Genomic DNA, 27004 nt, shown 5'->3' with positions numbered 1-27004 from the left:
AGTCCACATAACTCTAATATTTGTATTGACACATCCTGACTTTTTCATTACGCAAACAACTGATAATGGTCTGTGTAAAATTATATAAATACTTAGTTTGGTGTTTTAGCTGTGTAATACAGCAAGAGGAACAGCAGCCTTTTTTTTCTTTTCCTTTTTTCCAAAGTTCATGGTGTGGGTTCCTGTAGTCATGTCCTAGTTCATGAACCACGGGCAACATATGAGTGGCCAAGTAAGTGGTCCCGACAGTCGGGGTACCAGTTACTTTGGAATAAGGCTGGGCATCTCGGACATATTCTGAGTCGTGGTCACCTTTGTGCTCATACGGCAAAGACTACCAAATCCACCGGTTAGTCCCTCAGCCGTTAGGGGTAAAACCCAATGGGACTCGGGGCAAGTAAGGCTAGCAACCTGCTTCCCCGGTACTTTAAATATGATGCTGGCAACAATCAGAGCAAAATGCCTCGGATCTTTGGAGGTGACGGAGTCCCACCTCTAACTGACAAACCAGGGACTCCTAAGATACGGCTTGGCAAACAAATGGTAATGAGATGGGGAGCTATTAATATCAATGGGGGCTACTCTGGGAAGAAGGTAGAGCTGGCAGAGGCTGCAAGTAAGATGGGGCTGGACGTTTTAGCTGTTAGTGACATTCGGGTAAGGGGTGAGAAAGAAGAGGAAGTGGGAGAATACGAGGTCTACCTGTCAGGAGTCAAAGCAGGAATAGCACAATGGGGTGTAGAGCTTTACATCAGGGAAGAAATGGAACCCAGCGTAGTTGCAATAAGGTATGTAAACGAACGACTGATGTGGATAGATTTGACAGTGTCTAGCAAGAAAATTAGGATTGTGTCAGTATATTTGCATTGTGAAGGGACAGATCAAGATAAGATGGATAGTTTTTATGAGGCACTCAGTGATGTAGTTGTTAGAGTAAAGGACAAGGACAGTGTTCTGCTCATGGGTGATTTTAACGCAAGGATTGGAAATCGAACAGAAGGGTATGAAAAGGTTATGGGTAAATTCGGAGAGGATATGGAGGCCAACAGGAACGGGAAACAACTCTTGGATTTCTGTGCCAGTATGGGCTTAGTAATCACAAACTCCTTTTTTAAACATAAGAACATTCACCGGTATACTTGGGAAGGCAGGGGAACCAGATCTGTCATTGACTATATAATAACAGATCAGGAATTCAGGAAGGCTGTGAGGGACACACGTGTATTCAGGGGATTCTTTGATGACACTGATCATTATTTAATCTACAGTGAAATTGGGATTGTGAGGCCGAAAGTGCAGGAGGTCAGGTCCACATGTAGGAGGATAAGAGTGGAGAAACTTCAGGATAAGGAAATCAGGCACAAGTACATAACAGCGATCGCAGAAAGGTACCAGTTAGTTGAATGTAGTCAATTACAGTCATTGGAAAAGGAATGGACAAGGTACAGGGACACAGTACTAGAAGTGGCTAAAGAATGTCTTGGAACAGTAGTGTGCAAAAGTAGGATGAAGCAAACAGCTTGGTGGAATGATACAGTCAAGGCAGCCTGTAAAAGGAAAAAGATAGACAGAGAAAGTTATGTTGAAGAAAGAAACAAAGCCAAACAGATAATTGCAGCATCCAAGAAGAAATCGTGGGAAGACTTTGGAAACAGGTTGGAGACTATGGGTCAAGCTGCTGGAAAACCATTCTGGAGTGTAATTAGCAGTCTTCGAAAGGGAGGTAAGAAGGAAATGACAAGTATTTTGGACAGGTCAGGAAAACTGCTAGTGAATCCTGTGGATGCCTTGGGCAGATGGAGGGAATATTTTGAAGAGTTGCTTAATGTAGTTGAAAATGCGATCAGTAATGTTTCAGATTTCGAGGTAGAATGGGATAGGAATGATGATGGAAATAGGATCACATTTGAGGAAGTGGAAAAAATGGTTAATAGATTGCAGTGCAATAAAGCAGCTGGGGTGGATGAAATTAAGTCGGAACTCATCAAATACAGTGGAATGTCAGGTCTTAAATGGCTACACAGGATAATTGAAATGGCCTGGGAGTCGGGACAGGTTCCATCAGACTGGACAAAAGCAGTAATCACACCAATCTTTAAACATGGAAACAGAAAAGATTGTAACAACTACAGAGGTATCTCTTTAATCAGCGTTGTGGGTAAAATCTTCTCAGGTATTGTAGAAAGGAAAGTGTGAATATTAGTTGAGGACCAATTGGATGAAAATCAGTGTGGGTTTAGGCCTCTTAGAGGTTGTCAGGACCAGATCTTTAGCTTACGGCAAATAATGGAGAAGTGTTATGAGTGGAACAGGGAATTGTATCTATGCTTTATAGATCTAGAAAAGGCATATGACCGGGTTCCTAGGAGGAAGTTATTGTCTGTTCTACAAGATTATGGAATAGGAGGCAAACTTTTGCAAGCAATTAAAGGTCTTTACATAGATAGTCAGGCAGCAGTTAGAGTTGACGGTAAATTGAGTTCATGGTTCAGAGTAGTTTCAGGGGTAAGACAAGGCTGCAACCTGTCTCCACTGTTGTTCATATTATTTATGGATCACATGTTGAAAACAATAGACTGGCTGGGTGAGATTAAGATATGTGAACACAAAATAAGCAGTCTTGCATATGCGGATGACTTAGTTGTGATGGCAGATTCGATTGAAAGTTTGCAAAGTAATATTTCAGAGCTAGATCAGAAATGTAATGACTATGGTATGAAGATTAGCATCTCCAAAACGAAAGTAATGTCAGTGGGAAAGAAATATAAACGGATTGAGTGCCAAATAGGAGGAACAAAGTTAGAACAGGTGGACGGTTTCAAGTACTTAGGATGCACATTCTCACAGGATGGCAACATAGTGAAAGAACTGGAAACGAGGTGTAGCAAAGCTAATGCAGTGAGCACTCAGCTACGATCTACTCTCTTCTGCAAGAAGGAAGTCAGTACCAAGACTAAGTTATCTGTGCACCGTTCAATCTTTCGACCAACTTTGTTGTACGGGAGCGAAAGCTGGGTGGATTCAGGTTACCTTATCAACAAGGTTGAGGTTACGGATATGAAAGTAGCTAGGATCATTGCAGGTACTAGTAGATGGGAACAATGGCGGGAGGGTGTCCACAAAGAGGAAATCAAAGAAAAACTGGGAATGAACTCTATAGATGTAGCAGTCAGGGCGAACAGGCTTAGATGGTGGGGTCATGTTACACGCATGGGAGAAGCAAGGTTACCCAAGAGACTCATGGATTCAGCAGTAGAGGGTAGGAGGAGTCGGGGCAGACCGAGGAGAAGGTACCTGGATTCGGTTAAGAATGATTTTGAAGTAATAGGTTTAACATCAAAAGAGGCACCAATGTTAGCACCGAATAGGGGATCATAGAGGAACTGTATAAGGGGGGCTATGCTCCAGACTGAACACTGAAAGGCATAATCAGTCTTAAATGATGATGATGATGATGATGATGATGATTTTCCAAAGTAGCTGTTATCTGCATTATACAACACATGCAGGATGTCTCAAGGCTTTTGGGTCAAATTGAAGCAGATGATAGTGGTTGCACAACCGATTATATTGAGATAGGGAACAAATGGTCAGAAATGCATATTTATTGTGTTACAGACACACACAATGTACACTGCATAATGACGACATAGCTCATAGCAATTGTTCAAAGTGACAACTGCCAGTCTCACTGCAAGTATTGCAATGGCGCACGCAGTTCTGCTGCACTATCTCAAAGAGTCCTGGTGTCAGTTACACACTGAAACAGCCAGTGGGTGATAGCGTACATCCCCGACCACCAGACAGACATACTGTACACAACTCAGCTCATAGAACACTCCATGTTATAATTGAATGCACTGCACTGGTGCATTAACCTGTGCGCATGCACACCAGTATCTCTGGTGTCAGTTGACCATTGCGTCAGACAGCTTATGATGTGTCCACAGTGAGGTGGGTTACTGTGTACAGTGCATGATGCATAGTCAGAGATTGAATGTTATTCGTCACGAGAGTTGACGGACTTGCATTTAATGGCAGCAGGCTATTGTGCACATAAAACAACATGAATGTGCAGAGAATGCTTTTCCAACAGGCATCATCCTAATTGGAAGAAGTTTATCTCCAAGGATACAAATTTACGAGAGATAGTGTCATTCATGCCACAGAGAACTGGCTGATGTTCCCACCAAGGACATGCCTCAACGTCAGACTTTGAGGGGATGGTGTCTGATTGTGTGGCCGACCACCCAGCAATAAGCACTCCTTAACTTTGAAGGATACTTTGTGGAGAGCACTGGTGGAACAGGTATTACGTCCCTACCATAAAAAATGTGTGTAAGTGATGGGACCAATGAATTTTGGACCCTGCTGTAACGTCCCACCGGTTAGTGAGTAGTTAAAAATGGCTTAAATACCTGTGAATATCTTGCCTTCAGTGTCCCTCGATGACTGCATACATGAGCTAAAATATGCTTGTTCAATAAATACAGGATACCATAATGGATTTCACTACAATGATGTAGGCCACAACTGAAGTAAAGTAAGTATGTAGATTTGTTCACTTCAAAACCTGTATCTTATGAGCTCATGATCAATCTCCAGTGTAATACGTCTCGTTGTTGCTACTACAGCTAACCAACGGTAGCACATACTACACTGGCGATATTAAATAGTCCAGGTGCAGTAATTTAATAGAAATGTATGTGTTAGGTCCATTGCATTGTTCAACACTAGCACTCAATGAGGTACGAATATAAAGTCACATATCATTCTGCCTTTTGCAATATTAAATCAAACTGTTTAATAATCCGAAATAATCCGTCACTGCACTGTTCTAATATGCTGTTTTAGACAATGTCCAACACACGGGTTGCTCTATTGTAAATCCAAACCTGAATCATGCACCAACACTCATCTGCCTAACAATATTCGAGACTGAGTATTTATACTATTCCTACAATGTACTACTGGTTATAATAATGCAAAACATAATTTAGAATATGAAATAGTTTAACAACAATATCAGACACTCTATAATATCCCCTACTTTGCTAGAACAAGTTTAAGACATTTCCTAAACACATAAAAATCACATTAATATTGAAATTGCAGAAATAAGCATTCTAACAATGCTAAACAATCAATTATCCATATTTTGTTAGTTAGGCTGCTTGAGATTTAATTCCTACCATTTACAGATGATAAGAACGAAATATATTATTCTTTTATCTAAACATTTTCCGTATATTATATTCCTGAATCAGATTTTAATTGTTTATGGTACAAAGGGTACTGTAACTACTATTGTTTGGTATTGCTATTATTCTTCTAAAAGCCTTTGTCCTATTACCAAATAGTAATTGAATTTAATTATAGCTGGAGATATAAGAGTATTGATCTAGTAATACCGGGTGACCAAAAAGTCAGTATAAATTTGAAAACTGAATAAATCACGGAATACCGTAGATAGAAAGGTACAAATTGGCACACATACTTGGAATGACATGGGGTTTTATTAGAACCAACAAAATACCAAAGTTCAAAAAATGTCCAACAGATGACGCTTCATCTGATCAGAATAGCAATAATTAGCATAACAGCAAAGATGATGATCTTTACAGGAAATGCTCAATATGTCCACCATCATTCCTCAACAATAGCTGTAGTCGAGGAATAATGTTGTGAACAGCACTGTAAAGCATGTCCGGAGTTACGGTGAGGCATTGGCGTCGGATGTTGTCTTTCAGCATTCCTAGAGATGTCGGTCGATCACGATACACTTGCGACTTCAGGTAACCCCAAAGCCAGTAATCGCACGGACTAAGGTCTGGGGACCTGGGAGGCCAAGCATGACGAAAGTGGCGGCTGAGCACACGATCGTCACCAAACGACGTGCGCAAGAGATCTTTCATGCGTCTAGCAATTTGGGGTGGTTCTAATAAAACCCCATGTCATTCCAAGCATGTGTGTCAATTTTTACCTCTCTATCTACATTGTGAAATGAAAATGAAGTCCCATGCTTCTTTACAGAGCGTAGGGGAACGATGCGGGAGATCCGCACCGCCTTACTAGGCAAGGTCCTAATGGAGGTGGTTTGCCGTTGCCTTCCTCCGACCGTAATGGGGATGAATGATGGTGATGAAGACAAGACAACAACACCCAGTCATCTCGAGGCAGGAAAAATCCCCGATCCCGCCGGGAATCGAACCCGGGACCCCATGCTCGGGAAGCGAGAACGCTACCGCGAGACCACGAGGGGTGGACCTATCTACATTATTCCATGGTTTAATAAGTTTTCATATTTATACTGACTTTTTGATCACCCAGTATAATGCAGGGGTGGTAACCATAAGCCTGGAATGATACACTGCATTCATTTCTGTCAATAGATTATTCACCACGGTGAAGTAGTGCCAAACTCCGTACAGTTTTCATTGTTCACGGGTGAGGCCCAATTTACCCACAATTATGTTATCAATGATTGCAACAGCAATGGCTGGAGTGAGGAGAAACCCCACCCCACGCACCTGGGCACCAGCAACAATTCTCTGTCAGCATACAGGCGGGCACTGTCCGAGATCACCTAATAAGACCTTATTTGCTGCCTCCCCATTTGACGGGTCCACATTATCTGGTGTTCCTGCGAGATGTGCCGCCACAGTTTCTGGAGACCGTACCCCTTGTCGCTCATCGAGGATGTGGTTTCAACACGACGGTGCACCAGCTCACTTCGATGTTAATGTCCACGAGCACCTGAACTGTTGGACAGGGAGGTCCGCCCCACAGCCAGTGTGACCACTGGATCTCACACCTCTGAACTTTACATCAAGATGTTGGTGTATGAAACCCCCAGGGAAATGGGTGAAGACCTGCTTGCTAGGGTCCAAGTTGCCAGTCTCCTGATACAACAGACATCAGGGATCCTTGAGAGATTGTGGCAGTGCCATCTATGCACTGAGACTGGTGATCGCCGCTTTGACCAATTATTGTGAGCTATGTTAATGTTGTGTGGTGCATGCTGTATATGTCCGTAACATACTAAATATGCATTTCTGACCACTGATTCCCTGTATTAACGTAATTAGTTGTGGCCCACTATCATCTATTTCAATTTGACCCGAGAGATTTGAGATGCCATCCTAGAGCAGTTCGTGCTCCGTGCCACCATCTCCAGTAGTCACCAAGCAGTAATGGTCTGAAGATGAGGCCGGCCACTGTGGCCGAGTGGTTCTAGGCGCTTCAGTCTGGAACCGTGCTGCTGCTACGATTGCAGGTTCGAATCCTACCTTGGGCAGGGATGTGTGTGATGTCCTTAGGTTAGTTAGGTTTAAGTAGTTCTAAGTTCTAGGCGACTCATGACCTCAGATGTTAAGTCCCATAGTGCTCGGAGCCATTTGAACCACCTGAAGATGAACAAACACTGATTGAACCTGTTCACCTTTTTTAAAATTAATTATTTTATACAGTATAGATTCTTTATGTTATACTTTGAACAGTATTTTATGACTGCCGACATTTGCAAAAACTATGTTTCTAAAAGTTTCAAATCTACATATTGATAACAAAAGCAGAAGAAGAAGAGGAAGAAGAAGAAGAAAACACAGTATCGTTTTTCTCAAGTGACACAGAGAACTTTGCAGTACCAGTCACAGAGATGCACCAACTGATTGCCGGCAACTGCGAGAAGTGGGATGATCATAGTCAAAAATCTCATTGTACTTTATTATAAGAATGATAAATAAATGAATGAAAAAAGTGCTGTATCTAATTAATGTTAAAATGTTCAGTTACTGCCCAACTGTCAATGAAAATAGTTCTCATATAATTGTCGAAAGAGAATATAGTCCATAATAAACCACACAGTAAGAAAACAATCCATGTATCTATCTTGGATTCAATAAATGGTGATACAAGAAAATTTTACGGAAAGAAATGTTGTGATTTTTTAAAAATCCAGAGGGCATTTATTCATTTGAATCACTCAGCTGAAAGCAATTCACATTTGTTCTAGATGTAGTAAAGATAACCTGAGATTCACGAAAATGAATGATTGGAGTTTAAGCACTGTGAGAATGTAGTGCAATCCTTTTAATAAACTAATGAGTGGCAGTCATGTGTGACTTCATTATTATGAACTTTTGCAAAGAACAAGAAATATAGTTTTGTAGAAGACTTGTGTTTTGGGCACTGAGACATAAAAAACCGGATCAGCAGAAATTGAAAACTTTAAGTTTAAATGAAATAAGGAATATCACAGCACACTACTTTCTGTCCTTTCTATAAGAAGGAAATATACAGGGCATACATAAATTACCTTGACAACTGTATGTTACAATCACTTTAAAACTACACTTGGTAATAACCAGTTTTCAACATGTTATCACATAGCTCACAGAGCAGTGTTTCATTGTCCACATGCTGCAGATCTCAGATCTCATGAAAAATGTGGACACACTTAGCATTCCTAGTGCTGAGTGAAGTGTTGGCAGAAGAGCCAACACTGTGTTGCTAGAGGAGGCCGAAATGCACGTGTTTAATTACACGCTGACTGGCGCGAGGTCTGGAACAGTTAAGGGAATTAATAGTAGCAAATAAAGTACGTAGTGATATAATACTTAACTTTAATCCACAATTGGAGAACATTGGTCTGACGGTACAGGCATCACAATATACATAGCAAAGGATTATGGCGCCTTGCTAGGTCGTAGCAAATGACGTAGCTGAAGGCTATGCTAACTATGCTAACTATCGTCTCGGCAAATGAGAGCGTAATTTGTCAGTGAACCATCTCTGGCTAAGTCGGCTGTACAACTGGGCGAGTGCGAGCACCTAGCAAGTGTGGTGTCTGGCAGTGACACCACACTGAGGATTGCAGGAAGGTGGGGGTGGGGGGGAGGGTGGGGGGAGGGGTGGGGGGGAGGGTGGGGGGAGGGGGGTGGGGGGGGGGGGGAGGGATATGGGAGACATAAAAGCACAGATCAGGAACACTGGAAGCAATTTCATACAAATTTGGTACGTATATAACTCATTTGTATAAAAGTTCTGTGGAAATAAGATACCTTGCTACCATTTGGGGTGCGGGTGACAACAAGAGAAAGCGATGTGTAGAAATGTCCAAAAATGACCTGTTGGCATTCCTCTCCCATATGTCGCTTATTTGGAATACTTTAAAAGTGTGAAGTTAAATCTGCCTCTTGTTTGCATTGTTCAATGCATCAACCATACTGTGAGAAAAAGAGCAGCAAAGAGCCAATAATTTTGCCAGTGTGTTTCAGGGACAAAGATCACTGAGCCATGTGGCTCAATACCACAGGTGATATAACTTCTTCTCTAGGGCCAGATTGTATAAGACAGTGAAGTACTACTTGTTTCTGTAACTGATGATCCCAGTTGCCAGTTGCTTTTTCTTTTTTTTTTTTAGAACTTTATTATGTTCACATAGCCAGTTTTGGCCTTTTTATTAGGGCATCATCATGTGCTTCTGAAACTGCCACATATTAATATATAATATGATGACGAAATAGATATTTTTGTTTTTTATAATAGAAGATTGGTTGTTCAGTTTTTGTAATTACAACTCGCCCATTTTTCCTCAGGATGTCATTGGGTGCGAAATTTTTTTTAAATCCACTTGTCTTTATCATATGACATTGCTTCTCTACAGTGAAAAATAAATTGTATGTTATTTCTGTATTTTTACTGTACATACGTGAGCACTGCCTTTCACCTTCTATCATAAAAAAACAGAAATATCTATATGCCCATCATATTATGTATTAACACGTGGCAATTTCAGATGCACTTGATGATGGCCTAATATACAGGCTGAAGCTTGTCACGTGAACTTAATAAACAGCCTTTCAACAATAAAAGACCAGCATGTCAGGCAGTTCCCAGCGACAGACATTTTTCTCAAAATGACTACAGGCAGAAATACATGTTTTCTCAGAATTCAGATGAAACTGCAGGCTGAAATTTATTGGAGACAAGGATGTAATATGTGTACAAATATGTGTGAAATGAAAGCTTCCGGACAATAAAAACTACTTATTCTCTTTTATTACTTTTTATCTTTAATCAGAACTTTTCTGCTATTTTCAATTAATTTCAAAGCCTAAGGCTCCATCTTCAGTCATCTAACATGGCAAATCTTAAATCTCTATGTCTAATCATTTCCAAAAAAACAACTGCTTGTTCTGCAAAAAAACAGATGCTGACTTTTCAAACAATTAATGCTACATTTTCATGTCTCTACACACAGTATTTGCATAGCATATGGATAAGAGAGAACGAAAGAGTACTGTTCGTGTGAGGAGTGGCATTATAGCAAGTGCAGTTTGCTTTGCTTTAGACCACTGCTGGATGGCACATGTGGCCTAAATCTACATTCCTAACAAAACGGTGAGTTCTCCCCACGTTTTTCAACCACTCTGACTTACCGAGCTCCGGCGGCAGCACAGTCAGTCGGTTGCCCTGGATGTGCAACTCGCGCAGCCGGTGCAGCTCCCCTATCTCCTTTGGCAGCGACACCAGGTCGTTCTCACGCAGCACCAGCTTAAAGAAAAACATTGAGATTCAAGTTGCCACACACAGTAACATGCTAACAAACTAGCGACAATGTTGTAGTGTCCCGCAAATACAAGAATGGATTCATAAGTGAATAGCACAAGAATGCACAGGGCAAGAAAAATAAACCAGTAATCAAATCAGTGCAAGGTAGTGGACATCAAACTGAGCAAAATTCTCCAAATAATCACAGGTAGGAAATACACTGTTGAGAAGTCATGTTGTTGTGTTGTGCTCTTCACTCCAAAGACTAGTTTGATACAGCCTGTGCAAGCTTCTTCATCTCCCAGTACCTACTGCAACCTACATCCTTCTGAATCTGCTTAGTGTATTCATCTCTTCGTCTCCCTCTATGATTTTTACCCTCCACGCTGCCCTCCAATACTTAATTGGTAATCCCTTGATGCCACATAATGTGTCCTATCAACCGATCCCTTCTTCTAGTCAAGTCGTGCCACAAATTTCTCTTCTTCCCAATTCAATTCAGTGCCTCCTCATTAGTTATGTTATCTACCCATCTAATCTTCAGCATTCTTCGGTAACACCACAGATCAAAAGCTTCCATTCTCTTCTTGTCTAAACTGTTTACTGACCATGTTTCACATCCATACAAGGCTACACTCAATACAAATACTTTCAGAAAAGAGTTCCTGACACTTAAATCTATACTCGATGTTAACAAATTTCTCTTCTTCAGAAACGCTTTCCTTGCCATTGCCAGTCTACATTTTATATCTCTACTTCGACCATCATCAGTTATTTTGCTCCCCAAATAGCAAAACTCCTTTAATACTTTAAGCGTCTCATTTCCTAATCTAATTTTATCAGCATTTAATTCAACTACATTCCATTATCCTCATTTTGCTTTTGTTGATGTTCATCTTATATCCTCCTTTCAAGACACTCTCCATTCCGTTCAACTGTTCTTCCAAGTCCTTTGCTGTCTCTGACAGAATTACAATGTCATTGGCAAACCTCAAGGTTTTTATGTCTTCTCCCTGAATTTTAATCCCTACTCCAAACTTTTTTTTCCCTTTACTGCTTGTTCAATGTACAGATTGAATAACATCAGGGAGAGGCTACAACCCTGTCTCACTACCTTCTCAACCATTGCTTCCCTTCTGTGCCCCTCGACTGTTATAACTGCTTTCTGGTTTATGTACAAACTGTAAATAGACTTTTGCTTCCTGTATTTTGCCACTGCCAACTTCAGAATTTGAAAGAGAGTTTTCCAGTAAACATTATCAAAGGCTTCTGTAAGTCTACAAATGCTAGAAACGTAAGTTTGCCTTTCCTTAGCCTAGCTTCAGGAGTCAGTATTGCCTCGCGTGTTCCTAAGTTCCTACAGAATCCAAACTGATTATCCCCGAGGTCGGCTTCTGCCAGATTTTCCATTTGTCTGTAAAGAATTCATATTAGTATTTTACAAGCGTGACTTACTAAACTGATAGTTTGGTAATTTTCACACCTGTTAACACGGACTTCCTTTGGGATTGGAATTATTATATTCTTCTGGAAGTCTGTGGGTATTTCGCCTGTCTCATACATCTTGCTCACCAAATGGGGTGGCTCTCCCAAGGCTATCGGTAATTCCAATGAAATGTTGTCTACTCCCGGGGCCTTGTTTCAAATTAGGTCTTTCAGTGCTCTGTCAAATTCTTCATGCAGTATCATATCTCCCATTTCATCTTCACCTACATCCTCTTCTATTTCCATAATACTGCCCTCAACTTCATTGTCAATGTAAAGACCCTCTATATACTCCTTCCATCTATCTACTTTCCTTTCTTTGCTTAGAACTGGTTTTCCATCTGAGCTCTTGATATTCATACAAGTGGTTCTCATTTCTCCAAAGGTCTCTGTAATTTTCCTATAAGCAGTATTTATCTTAGCCCTAGTGATATATGCCTCTACATTGTTACATTTGTCCTCTAGCCATCGCTGCTTAGCCATTTTGCACTTACTGTTGATCTCATTCTTGAGACGTTTGTATTCCTTTCTGCCTTCATTTACTGCATTTTTATATTTTCTTCTTTCATCAATCAAATTCAATATATCTTCTGTTACGCAAGGGTTTCTACTACCCTTCATCTTTTTACCTACTTGATCCTCTGCTGCTTTCACTATTTCATTTCTCAAAGCTATCCATTCTTCTTCTGCTGTACTCTTTTCCTCTGTTCTTGTCAATTGTTCCCTAATGCTCCCTCTGAAACTCTCTAAAATCTCTAGTTCTTTCAATTTATCCACGTCCCATCTCCATAAATTCCTGCCTTTCTGCAGTTACTTCAGTTTTAACCTACAGTTCATAACCAATAAATTGTGGCTAGAGTCCACATCTGTCTCTGGAAATGTCTTACAATTTAAAACCTGGTTCTTAAATCTCTGTCTTACCATTATAAAATCAGTCTAAAACCTTTTGGTGTCTCCAGGTCTCTTCCATGTACACAACCTTCTTTCATGATTCTTAAACCAAGTGTTAGCAATGATTAAGTTATGCTCTGTGCAAAATTCTACCAGGCGGCTTCCTCGTTCATTCCTTACCCCAGTCCATATTCACCTACTACTTTTCCTTCTCTTCCTTTTCCTATTGTCGAATTCCAGTCCCCCATGACTACTAAATGTTCATCTCCCTTCACTACCTGAATAATTTCTTTCATCTCATCATACATTTCTTCAATCTCTTCATCTGCATTATCTGCAGAGATAGTTGGCGTATAAACTTGTACTACTCTGGTAGGCATGGGCTTCATGTCTATCTTGGCTACAATAATGCGTTGAGAATTTATGCCTGTAAAATGACAGCAAATCAGTAATGACATTCTGCCTGTTAGCTGTTGTCTCAGAATGTTCAGCTGATGTTTTGTTTAACACTCTTTCTGAAATTTCATCAGCACGAGTGGCTGGCATTGTCAAAGGTTCACTCCATGACTGGTGATGTCAGGAAAATCATTAAACAAATGTCAGCTGAAGTTTCCTGGACATAAGCCATTGGGGGTTCAATTGCAAAATAACCCTGAAAGAGTGGTTCGGTGTGGGGCGGCGGAGGGGTGAAGTGGACAGCAGTAGTCATCGTTTGGTTCTGGACCAATGCGGCTGCGGTGGGGACGGAGCCTCTCCGTCGTTTCTAGGCCCCCGGTTAACATACAATAGAATACAATACAAGTGTCAAATGGTATACATTCTTACATATCTATTGTCTTTGACATGAGATGGCAAAAAAAGGTGTCAAAAGGGTGGCGAGATACTATGAACAGAATTCAGTAATTTTTAATAATATAGATTATAATGTGTATGGCTTACTAAGTGACAGCAGGAGAAGACACACACAAAAAGGTTTAACTTTTACAAGCTTTCGGAGCCAGTGTTTCCTTCTTCTGGCAGAAGAGTTGAAGGTGAAGGAAGAGGGGTGAAGGAAATGGACTGGATAGGTTTAGGGAAAGGGGTACAGTTCAGAAAAGTCACCCAGAACCCTGGACCAGGGGAGACTTACCGGACTGGATGAGACGGAAAGGAGACTTACTGGACAGGATGAGACAGAAAGTCTTTCCCTCCCAGCCAGTCTGGTAAATCTCCCCTGATCCATGGTTCGGGTGACTTTTCTGAATTGTACCCCTTTCCCTAAACCTCTCCAGACCTTTTCCTTCGCCCTTCCCCCTTCCCCTTCAACTCTTCTGCCAAAAGAAGGAGTCATTGGCTCTGAAAGCTTGTAAAAGTTGAACCTTTCTTTGTGTGTGTGTTCTTCTGCCACCACTTGGTGAGTAGATTTTTTTATCTATCCACTTACATTGTATTGTCAATAATTGATTATTTCTGTTGTTAGATTGTAATGTATGATTTATGGTGGCCTCAAAGCTACCAATTTTTTCTGTGATCTCTGTTTCCCCATAATTCCCTTTAACTGAATAGCAGCCATTTTGTTTGCTATCCATTTTCAGTGGATAATGAACTACTACTCAATGCCAAACTTGTTTCATGGAAGGCTCTCACATTTCAATAACTAGTATTATGCGAGGAATCGAAGAATATACTATAGTCATCTACATACTGTTCTTGTTGGGAGTATAAAGACTAAAACAGAGTTATTACAGTGTGTACACAGGCATTTATGCACCATGGTTTACAAGGTAGGGATGTAAATATTGGCAGAGCCTTCATAAAATTGACTGATCGGATAAAGCGAAGTCTCAATTTGTTGACAGCATTAAATGACTAAATAAGATCTCCAGCAGGATGTTACACACTAAAAGAATCCTACATATACTGGGTTATTAAAGCATGCTTAAAAGAAATTTCTAAACCTCTTACTCACCTGATAAACAGCATTAGAGAAAACATGTGTCCAACGGTTCTAAAAATGAGAGTAGTGAAACCAGTGTATAAAAAGGGAAGTAAGTCTCCAACTATAGACCAATATCATTAATTACCACTTTTAGTAAGATATTCAAAAGCATTATCCTTTCCCAGCTAAGTGTCTTTTTCACAAAACATAAACTGCTTGTAGGTTCGCAGCATGGCTTCAGAAAAGAGCTAAGTACAACCACAGCAGTTACACAGTTCATCCGTGAAGTTTACTGTTTGTTGGACCAGAAGACGCAGACTGCAGGTATATTTTTGGACCTGACAAGAGCATTTGATATGGTAAACCATAGGGTACTTCTTAAAAAGCTAAAATCTTATAGTATTGGGGATCAAGCCATGAATCTTCTAACCACGTACCTGTTGAATCGTAAGCGAAACACTAAATTGTCATACAAACTAGATAGTAAAATCATGAACTGCCAGTCCACCAGTGAACCTGTATTACAAGGTGTACCACAGGGCTCAATCCTTGGACCCTTTCTCTTCCTTATATATATAAACGACACTGCACAACCCATTAACTCCCATATTGTAAGCTATGCAGATGACACGTCAATCTTATTCTATGGGAGTGAATCTAAAGAGCTAGAATCTCTTGCTACTAGTGGTGTAACAGAAGTAACAAAATACTTCAATGATCAGGGACTCAAGGTGAATGTCACCAAATCTCAACTACTGACATTTAAAACAGACAGTTCTCATCACAACAATATGAATAGTGTGTGTAATATCTCTGCAACAGAAAATGGTAACTGTAAATTCCTGGGTGTATATGTTGCTGAAAATTTGCGGTGGACATACCACATTAATTTCGTATGCGGAAATGTCAGCAGTGCCATATATCTCTTCAGCCAGCTCGCAAAGATAGTTCCTAGCCAAGCACTGAAATTAGTATATTATGGAACACTTTACCCCTTTCCAATTACGAAACTGAACTACGGGGCTGTGCAGCTGATGTACATTTAAAAAGAATACTACTACTACAGAAAAGAGCAATAAGACTTATAGATGGGATGGGACAGAGATTCATGTCATGAAGTGTTTGTGCAGCACAAATATCTGACAATATATTCTCTGTACATCTTCAAAATAGTTGTATTTTTTATAAGTCAACCAACAGAAGCTATCAAGGGCAGTGATGTACACGATCACAACACTAGAGCAAAGTGTAACTATTTCCGTAACAGAACAACATTAAAAATGACTGATAGAAGTCCATATATCAGTGGTTTGATTTGGTATAACAAGCTACCAAACTCTCTAAGAACGTACACGGGAAATGTTTTTAAAACAAAATTAAAATCTTTTCTAATAGAAAAATGTTTATATTGTTTCAATGAATTTTAAGATATTGATTGTAACATGAGGCATTAGCATATCAGTTGTAATGTGATAAATGTAAAAAATAGACATAAGAAGCAACAGTTACAGAATATAGTGTATTTTATAAGTATAAATATAACCATAGTATTAAGTCTGACATTTACAAAAGCCATCATTACAATGGCTCCGCGCAAAGAAAATGTAAATAAATAAATAAAAAGCTCAGATCACTTCCACAGAAGTTGTAATCTAGGGAGAAAACCTAAGACAAGATCAGTGTATGACAGAAATATCAGAAAGAAAAGTTTGAAGATGTTTATACCTTACTGTTTGTATTCCTCCCGCCCCCCCCCCTTTTTTTTTAGCCCTAGTCCTGTTACAATCACAACAAAGTAAAATTTTTGGGAACTGTACATAGAAAATTGTGATCTAGTGCAACACCAAGATGATTTTAATATGAGTAAAATGAATGTTAGAAAATATAGTATATTTGGACAGATAAAAAAATCTACTTACCGAGCAGTGACAAGAGAAAACACACATAAAAGATATGGAAATGTCCAGAGTTTCAGAGCCATTATCTCTTTCTTCTGGCAGAAGGGTTGAAGGGGAAGGAAAGGGACAGAGGAAAAGGAGCAGCGAGGTTTGGGAAATTGGGAGAATTATGAAAAAGTCACCCATAAAATTCAGTAAGTCCATCATGTCCAGCAAGACACCCTTAATCCAGTGTTCTGGGCAACTTTTCTGTAACTCTTACAATTCCCTAACCTCATCAGTCCTTTTCTTTCATCCCTCTTCCATTCTCCTCAAAAATAAAGTCTAGATGGCCATGTTCTACTGGCTACACACCAAACAACATTCAGAATATGCCAACTTCCACATTTTCTGTAATATGCATAGTCATGTTCAATTTTCATGGCAGGAAGGTGGTAAATGCAAACAAGCATGTAAATGCAGTGCTCAGCATATAAGAGTATAATGTATATTAAAAAAAATAAAGAGTAAAATTTCTTTGTAATATCTAAATGTACTCACAATTTGTAAATTCTTTAGCTGTCCTATCTCAGGTGATAGAGTTTCAAAGTCATTGTCACCCAGGTACAGAGCACGAAGAGTTTCTGAAAATAAAATGATTACTTGGTGCTAACAAAAGTATAAGAATTTATTTATTTTTTGCTTATTTTTAGGCTCTTATCTAGGATGTAAAACAGATATATCTTGGAAATAAAATTGCATATACAACATAAAGAAGGGATCAACTGATAGGACACATTCTGAGACATCAAGAGATCATCAATTTGGTATTGGAGGGAAGCGCGGAGGATAAAAATTGTAGAGGGAGACCAAGAGATGAATACAGTAAGCAGATTCAGAAGGATGTAAGTTGCAGTAATAAATTGGAGATGATGAGGCTTAGGATAGAGTAGCATGGACAGCTGCATGTAACCAGTCTTCTGATTGAAGATCACAACAAAAACAAAACAATAACAACAATACTCACTGTATTTGCATAAAATTAAAAATATGTTCGTATATTTCTGGAGATGACTGGTATGTAGGTTCTTGCAAATCTCTTAAAAATGTAGATGTAGTCAGTATGTCCATAGTAACTCTAAAATCCAAAGGAAAAGAAGAGCTGCACTATAATACCATATTTGTGTGAATATAGGCTCCATTTTTCCCCATAAATTTTGAATTGAAAAACCATGGTGTGGCCTACAATAGAGATTTTCCCCCTTGGATTATAAATCATCAATTTCAAAATGACATGTACCTGTCTGTTGTGGGTTGAAATTAATATCAGTTTTGCGATTAAAAATTAAAACAGTGGTAATTTTTGTACATCAGCCTTAACGCTCAGTAGCAATGTGGACCAATGATTTTCAGCACCACATTTGTACACTTTGTACCCCTACATTATTTACTGTAGTGCTGTTCAACATATCAAAATAGACTGGTGTTTGGTGTACATTCCCTTTTTGGGAACATAAATAAAAATTTTTGTATCAAAGCTGGATCATGTAACATCAAACTGTTTTCATAAGCTTTAGGCAGCTTTGCGAAATTGTAGTTCTGTGACAAACAGGTGGATTATTTCATTGAATACATTGCCAAACCCACAAACATGAAAGTTTAAATTCCTCTGGTGAAATATTCCCCCCTCCCCCCCCCCCCCCCTTCTTCTTCTATAAGCCACGGAATAATGAGGACCAATAAGTGTTGGAATAGGTCATAACTTTGAGCATGTGTGTGCAATGAGACACCCTTAGTTATGAGGGAGCTGAAGAAGGGGAGGGAGAGGGATGCACTTCAGGTAACATCTAACTGAATTTTCTCATTAATTTAATAGTGTGGCCTATATTTGAGATTTACTTTTAACTATAACCTCATATAAAAAGATTAGGTGCAGCCTACATTCGCACGTGGTGTATTTCCATGCAAATACACTTCTTCAGAGCACACATGAAGGTTTATTCACACTAATAAATACAAACAAATACCAATATTGAGCAGTTCAGTGTTGTTGTGATCTTCAGTCCAAAGACTGGTTTTGATGCAACTCCTCACACTACTCTATCTCGTGCAAGCCTCTCCATCTCTGAATAACTACCACAGCCTACATCCAATCACACCTGCTTACTGTATTCATCTCGTGGTCTCCCTCTATGATTTAACACCCCCCCCCCCCCCTCTCTCTCTCTCTCTCTCTCTCTCACACACACACACACACACAAACACACACACATCTTGCGTTACTAAATTGATGTTTCCTTTATATCTCATGGTGTCTCCAATTAACAAATTCCTTCTTTTAGTCACATTGAAATCTCTTTTCTCCCTGATTTGATTCAATACCTTCTCATTAGTTACTTATATCCATTCAGTCTTCAGAATTCTACTGCAGAACCAAATTTCAATAGCTACTACTACTCTTTACTGTCCACATTTCACTTCTGTACACGGACATATTTCACACAAACACATAAGTAAGAAAAGATTTCTTAACATTTAATTTCATATTCAGTTTCTCTTTTTGATAAATGCTTTCCTTGCTACTGCAGGCAGCATTTTATATACTCTCTTTGTTTGGTAATCAATTATCATCTGTGGTTATAAGGGACAGTGAGCATATTGGTCTGCATACCACAAAGAAATCAATGAATTACTATATGGTATTATTGTGCAGATTTCCGAGCCAGTATTTTTTACATACATTAATGTTACCCATATGAATATGGTCTGCTGACTGTTGTACACCTCACTATTACAATGAGAACTGAGTGGACGTGAACTTTCATACAGATGTTGGCTTTGTGCTTACCAGGCAGCAGCTCGGTAATAATACCATGCCTACATAATTTCATCACACACACTAACAGAGATGTAATTGGATAGATAAAAAATGTACTCACCAAGTGGCAACAGAACACACACATAAAAGAAGGTTATAATTATGCAAGCTTTTGGAGCTAGTGGCTCCTTCTTCTAGTATAAGGGTTGAAGGAGAAGAAAGATGGATGAAGGAAAAGGACAGGAGAGATCTAGAAAAATGGGTAGGTTTCAGAAAAGTCACCCAGAACTGTGGGTCAGGGTAGACTTACCACATGGGATGAGAAGGAAAGAGTCTTTCCTTCTCATCCTGTTCAGTAAGTCCCCCTTGACCCGCAGTTCTGGGTGACTTTTCTGAAATCTACTCTTTTTCCTAGATCTCTCCTGTCCTTTTCCTTCATTTCTGTTTCTTCCTCTTCAACACTTCTGCTGGAAGAAAGAGCAACTGCCTCCAAAAACTTGCATAATAGCAACTTTTTTTTACATGCATATTCTGCTGCCACTTGGTGAGTACATTTTTTATCTATACAATTAGATTATACTGTCAAAAATTGACTGTTTTCGTTGTTACACTAAGAGAGATGTTATCAGATTGTTTTCTGGGTGCAAACTCACACAAATAAAAAAAATAATAGTTGCTACAAGATGGTACCACAATGACTGCCACAATCACATAATGTAACACATGAGCAACATGGAGATATTAGTGAGGTGATTGCAATACGCGATCTCAATTGACAGATTTTACTCGTGTGATTACAGGGTGTGGACTGATGATTTTTGGGAGGGTGTGGTGGTAGTATATATAGACTGGTGTACAGATATTTTTGTGAACTCAGATGTTATATATTAGTTTATAAAACTAAAAGGCAAACATTTACATGTTGATGATCGATAAGTTCCAACAATGATTTGATTTAACTAAAAGATAGCTGCTTAAAAAAGTACAGATGCTCACGGTACTATTTGATTTGAATACTGTATGACTCTTTGGTAGATAATTGACTTACACGTAAAATCGCCATTTTTGAAATTTTGCAATTTGTGCAAATTCTTAATTAGAGGCTTCACTGAATAATGAAGAAGATTATTATCTGTTTCACAAAAATATAATGTTAAATCCAACAAGCATAATAGCTCAAATGGCAACGTAATTTTGAGTGTGGCCTATCTTTAATTACTAATATCTTTCAAGTTAAACAGTTTTCAGAAAACTGAAACAGGTTACCAGAATGAATGAAATCAGGACTTTCCAATGAGTGCTGTCAACCCTCTCAAAACTAACGATCAGCTCACTTCGATTATACCATTACACACTGTTCTAACAGGCGTGTAGGGCCCCAGTTGTTTCTTGCGCCCTAAAGTAAACCAAAACCAAACCAAACACTGTTCTAACAATTTCTCTTAATACAGTTCTAAACAAAACTAAATAGAGTACACCACTATCACTAGCCGACTGTAAATTATCATACAGATAATAAAATAATGTGAAACATCAACCCTGAATCATACATTTGAGCCTTTCTTTATTTTTTTTACATATTTTTTTTTTCCTGATTCTTTGGCAAACAGACGGAAGTGAAAGATTTCACCCTCACCTTCTGCACTTTTTAATCTTAGGACTTCTCTTTTGCTTTTTAATTCCTACTGTTTCCTTTCAATTCTTGAACACACTGTATACTAGTGAACCCAGCAATGCTTCGCAATTGCTAAATATTTATGCCCCAATATCCTTCTTCCTGCTCTCTCTGCCCATCTCCCCCACCCCCCTTTGGTCCATTTCCTCCTCATTCTATCCCTCTCTCTGTCCATCCCCCCCCCCCCCCCCCCCCCCAGCCTCACTGACTTGACTTTGAGCCATCTTTATTGCTATTACCAGCAAATCTCTGACTGAGAACTGAAGTCACTTAAAGTAAACAGGTAAATCAGTTGGGATAAATGGTACACAGGATAAGAGAAACCTCTCCTGATGCTAAATCTGTGAGGATAGTAGCTTCATTGATACTATTTTCCATAAGTTTAGTCTGCAGATGGGTAGGATCAGAAAGTTTTGGACAACTGTGATTTGGTATTCTAATCATTAGCTGATAAGTCATGAATACAATATCCCTCATTTATGTAAATCTGACTGCAAGGAAGAAAATGAAACCACCCATTTTGACAGCACAGCATTTCTTTCTCGCAGTCAGTTTTAACGGACAACCTGTACATTGTTGTATAAAAAGAATACATGCTATGTCTGTACGAATGTTTATTACAGTATCAGGTAAAAATCTGAAATAAATCAGTCAAAAACTTCGAGATTTTTTCCTATCAACATTTCCTCTTTTAGGGTATTGTGTAAAAATCTGAAGTAAAGTGGTCAGATAATATCTGAGAATAACATCCGAGTCTTTCGGTAACAAGGTGAAACATCAACCTCTTTCTGAATAGTAAAGAAAATTTAGGTATATATTTTGTACCATATATATTTTAAAAAAAAGTATGAAGCCAACATTTATTAGAGAATAGTGTAAAAATTTCAAGAAAATCAGTCAAGATCTTTCAGGTATTTGGTTACAATGTTAAACAATGACTTGTATTTATATAGTCGCACAGCTACACACATTTATATATAAAATATATTAAAAATGTAGTATATGTCCATCCAAATGTTTATTAGAGTACTGTGTATAAATATGAAGTAACTTGGTCTAGAACTTCGATGATTTTACTGCTTCCCCCAAAAATGTAGACTATGTCCACCTGAAGGTTTATTAGAGTATCAAGTAAAAATCTGAAGTAAATTGGTCAAGAACATTTCTATATATTTGGCAACAACATTGAACAACGTCTTGCTTTTATATAATAGTATAGATTAAATGCCTTTCCCGTTAGTGCATACCTATTTTTCTGAAAGTTTCAAACATCTGGCACCACTTTATGTTGTTGTATGTGCTCCCTAGCCTTTATGAAGCACACACGGTATTACTTACCAAGCTTGAAGAAATTCCCAGGAAGGACAGTTTCATTGAGATTGTTGTACGTGAGGTCCAGAACTTCCAGCACTGGAAATGCACCAAACCCGCGTGGTAGCGAATCCAGACGATTCATTCTGTAACAGACGCAAATAACTCTATTCACTTAATGGCACATTTCAACAATTTCCAAATTTACTGTAGGAGAAAATTCACATCCACATCTACTTGTACACTACAAATCACCCCACAGTATTTGGTAAAGGAAACAATTTTTATTTTTTTATTTTTTTTAAATAGCATGGATCATAAGGGGATAGGAACGTAGGTCGTCAGTCTTCAGATTGGCTGGCTGTATGCTTATAGATATGAGTAGTTGAGTAGTGTTCATTCTGTCGGCTATGTCCAACAAACCAGACACCCCTCACATTTACAATTCTATGAATGCACTGCCTGGTTGACGAAAAAGTTGCAATGCAGATGCACAACCAACATCCGAACTTCCATGGGAATCACAGATCTGCAACTAAGGGGTTAATGGGTGGTGATGGTTGTAGTGCGACATGTGAGAAGCTGGGAATTTGGGTATGACAGAAAGCACATCTGGATAGCCAAGGCAGTTAAGGCAACTGTTCTAGAGAAGTGGAGCAACCAGGTTCAAGTAAGAGTCTGCCACGAATTTTCAACTCTTGCCATTGGATTGCCATAGCTTGAAGTCATTATTTCCTCCCTATCTCTTTCCCACCCTGTTTCCTTTCCATTCCTTTGACTCCAAAATATTCATGGCTGTAGCCTGCCACAACTTCCACTCCTGTGAAAACCTATTCATTTCACAGAAGCAATTACATAAAACATCTTTAATCATTTGTCTTCCTCTACAGTTTTTGCCTTCGACGGCTCCCTCTAGTATCGTGGAAGTAAATCCGTGATGCCTTAACACTTCCTCTAACGTCCTATTGTCGGTGTTTTCCACACATTGCTCTCCTTGTCAATTATGGAGAGGACCTTCTCCTTTCTTATCTTGTCAGCCTACTTAATTTTCAGCATACTTATGTAACACCATCAGACATTTTGATTCTCTTCTTGCAATTTTCCCACAGCCCACAATTCACTAATGTATAATATTGTGCTCCAAAGGTACAGTCTCACAAATCCCTTGCTCAAATTAAGGCCGATATCTGACATCATCAGACTTCTTCTAGCCAAGAATGCCCACTTTGCCTATGCTAGTCTGCCATTGGTAATTTTGCTTCCAAGGTAGTAGAATAAGGTATTTGACTGTTTTCTCGAAATTGTCTTAAATGATATGTTGTTTTATACTCCTAACATGTCCCCCCCCCCCTCTCCCCACCCTCTCTTGAGTTTCAGTATTCTAATATAAAATCGGAAATGCAATTCAAATAATCGGAATGCCTGCTAAAACATTCCATTTGAGTCATGTGATGCCTGTGATGTTGGCTAGCTTGCTGTTCCTACTGTAATAATGGTAATTCACAGTGATGTCTTGTTTTGGAATTTATATTTTAGAAAATGGGTTACAAATTGTGTGTAGTATCATACTGTACAAATACGTCTTTAAAAACTTCTGAAAAGTTGTTTTTGAGCATTCCAGAGAATGAGAAAACGCATAGAATGTGGTTGCGCTATACCGGCAAACTGCCACCACGTCGACGCACAAGTTCACTACCTTAATTAAACATGTGTTGCAAATAACATTAATTTACCTCCAAGATACACTCTCCCACTATTACAATGGAGGATAGTGTCATTCAACAGAACTAAACTCCTAATGAAAATTGTCATCTTAATTAACTACATCACAATTGTTCAGCTGCTCAGTTGTTAGAGCGTTAGACCATCAAATTTTATGAATTGAAATCTACCACTTGCTGGTTTGAACCTAACCCGAAAGAACATTTTAACTTACATGTAAAACGATTCAACAGTCCGCTCATGTGATAATTAAATCACAATCACAAAATTTCACCACACCAATCAAAAACAGAATATTATTCTAGAAGGTTCGCAGGAGAGCTTCTGTAAAGTTTGGAAGGTACAAGACGAGATACTGGCAGAAGTAAAGCTGTGAGAACAGGGCGTGAGTCGTGCTTGGGTAGCTCAGTTGGTAGAGCACTTGCCCGCGAAAGGCAAAGGTCCCGAGTTCGAGTCTCGGTCAGGCACACAGTTTTAATCTGCCAGGAAGTTTCATATCAGCGCACACTCCGCTGCAGAGTGAAAATCTCATTCTGGAAACATCCCCCAGGCTGTGGCTAAGCCATGTCTCCGCAGTATCCTGTCTTTCAGGAGTGCTAGTTCTGCAAGGTTCGCAGGAGAGCTTCTGTAAAGTTTGGAAGGTAGGAGACGAGATACTGGCAGAAGTAAAGCTGTGAGTACCGGGCGTGAGTCGTGCTTTGGTAGCTCAGATGGTAGAGCACTTGCCCGCGAAAGGCAAAAGTCCCGAGTTCGAGTCTCGGTCGGGCACACAGTTTTAATCTGTCAGGAAGTTTCAAGTTTCAAAGTTTCAGAATATTATTCTGTTTTTCTTGCTGTTTACATGTGTTTACATTTTCAATCCCTGTTCACACTCTTCACGTTCAAACAGATATTTTCTAGTTAGTGTGACCATACACTTTTTAGTTTATGAGAAACAATGTTTTCATCTTCATATCGTCCATCTAGGATCCTTACCTGTTTAAACTTTTGTAGTTTCATCATCTTACATCAAGATGAAGTACATCTGCTTCAGACACCAATGTTAGTTTACACTTACAAACACCGCAGCCCTTACATTTGTGTCACCTGTATGCTGTACATGCTTTATATCTCTCTATATAACCTCACTCTCCTACATCTCATTGTAGTGAGGGTGTATGGCGATATCTTCAGTACTAGCAATGCTTTCCAAAAAAGTGAATTGTTTGTTCGCAAAGTAAATGCGTTTATCCTTCGTTGTCCGTTTCACAGACTAAGACTAATGTGAAGCTACAAATAATAAATCCCACAATCGAAACGCTATTTTCGTATATTGCGTAAAACCTTAAAAATTTGGAATCCTCCTGGGAATCAAACCTGTGACCTCTTTCTCTGAAGTTGTATGCGTTATCCGTTGCACCACCAAACACCTGTTAGAAATATGTTCTCTGCTGAGTGTCTTCCACAGTGGAAATCAGCACTAAGTTCTGCCAAGAATAATTTTATTGTGCTTTGGGTCACAGCTCATGACCGATAGTCAGCAACCTAGTTATAATATACAGATCCATTTACAAAAATTCCACAATTCCTTAGTCCTGAGCAAGTTAAATGATGTTGCAGAATGTCTGTTGTTGCACATATCGCTGCTTTAAATGGATGGAGCATACACACATTAACTTGCGCACAAGGTTTCCGCTATCAGTGTTCACAAAATTCCTTTCTACAGTTACTTAAAAGTTGCAATTGCATTTTCCATCACCAAATAGCTAAAATGTTTGCAGAAAAAGTATGTAAAAACCTTGTAAATTTGGCTAACACTCCTGTAACACTCATATAGCTTCATCTTACTCCTAGCCTGTGACATCACCTTAGCATCAGTCAATAACAGAGTGTTTTCGATTACGTGACCAGATCCTGATATTTAATGGTTTTATCTTTAATTACATAAAAATAATAGATATTTTGTGATAACATTGACCATAAATGCCATTTAAATGTTATAATTCAGAATAACAACAATCTGAACTGTATTTTTAACATAGGAAAGTAGCCTATTCTTTCACTTCACCTACTTCGTGTTCCCCAAATATGATTTCAAGTTCATCACTAATCTCATTTCTGCTGCTTCTCATTACTTTCATCTTTCTTTGATTCACTCTCAATCAACATTCTGTACTCAGTCAACTGTTCACTCCATTCAATAGATCCTGTAATTCTTCTTCATTTTTATTAAGGATAACAATGTCATCAGTAAATCTTATCATCGGTATCCTTCCACCCTGAATTTTACGAATAATCCCACTCTGCAGCTCGTGGTATTGCGGTAGTGTTCTTGCTTCCTGCGCACCGGGTCCTGGGTTCGATTCCCGGCGGATTCAGGGATTTTCCCTGTCTCGAGATGACTGGGTGGTGTTGTGTTGTCTTCATCATCATCATTCATCCCCATTACGGTTGGAGGAAGGCAATGGCAAACCACCTCCGCTACGACCTAGCCTAGTCGGCGGTGCGGGTCTCCCGGATTGTTCCCTACACTCTTCGGAGTATGGGACATCATCATCATCCACCCTTGATTTATATGTTGAACAAGAGGGGTGAAAGACTCCACCTTTGCCTTATCCCTCTTTAATCCTAGTATACATCCTCATTGTTCTCTCTTGATTCATGTACATATTGTATATTACCCATCTTTTCCCTATAATTTGTACCTATATTTCTGAGGACATGTTGCACTTCTGTACCATATTTCACAAGAATGGGTACTCCACTTGCCATTG

At 39.2% G+C, this 27004-nt stretch overlaps 1 protein-coding gene across 1 annotated transcript in view; it reads right to left on the bottom strand.

The window, feature by feature from the left end:
• The window catches only part of LOC124552464 (ras suppressor protein 1), a 63318-nt gene that overhangs the window by 17384 nt on the left and 18930 nt on the right, over positions 1-27004 (bottom strand). Inside the window, exons 4-6 of the mRNA XM_047126739.1 lie at positions 22557-22675; positions 17287-17369; positions 10443-10557 (exon numbers count right to left, since the gene is read on the bottom strand). Of these exons, the coding sequence (XP_046982695.1) occupies positions 10443-10557; positions 17287-17369; positions 22557-22675 (317 nt within the window). The remainder of the gene's footprint in view (positions 1-10442; positions 10558-17286; positions 17370-22556; positions 22676-27004) is intronic.

The sequence above is a fragment of the Schistocerca americana genome, chromosome 10, assembly GCF_021461395.2.
Source record: "Schistocerca americana isolate TAMUIC-IGC-003095 chromosome 10, iqSchAmer2.1, whole genome shotgun sequence".
Lineage (NCBI taxonomy): Eukaryota > Metazoa > Arthropoda > Insecta > Orthoptera > Acrididae > Schistocerca > Schistocerca americana.
Note: the sequence above shows the minus strand (reverse complement) of the source record. Positions and strands in the feature narration are given on the sequence as shown.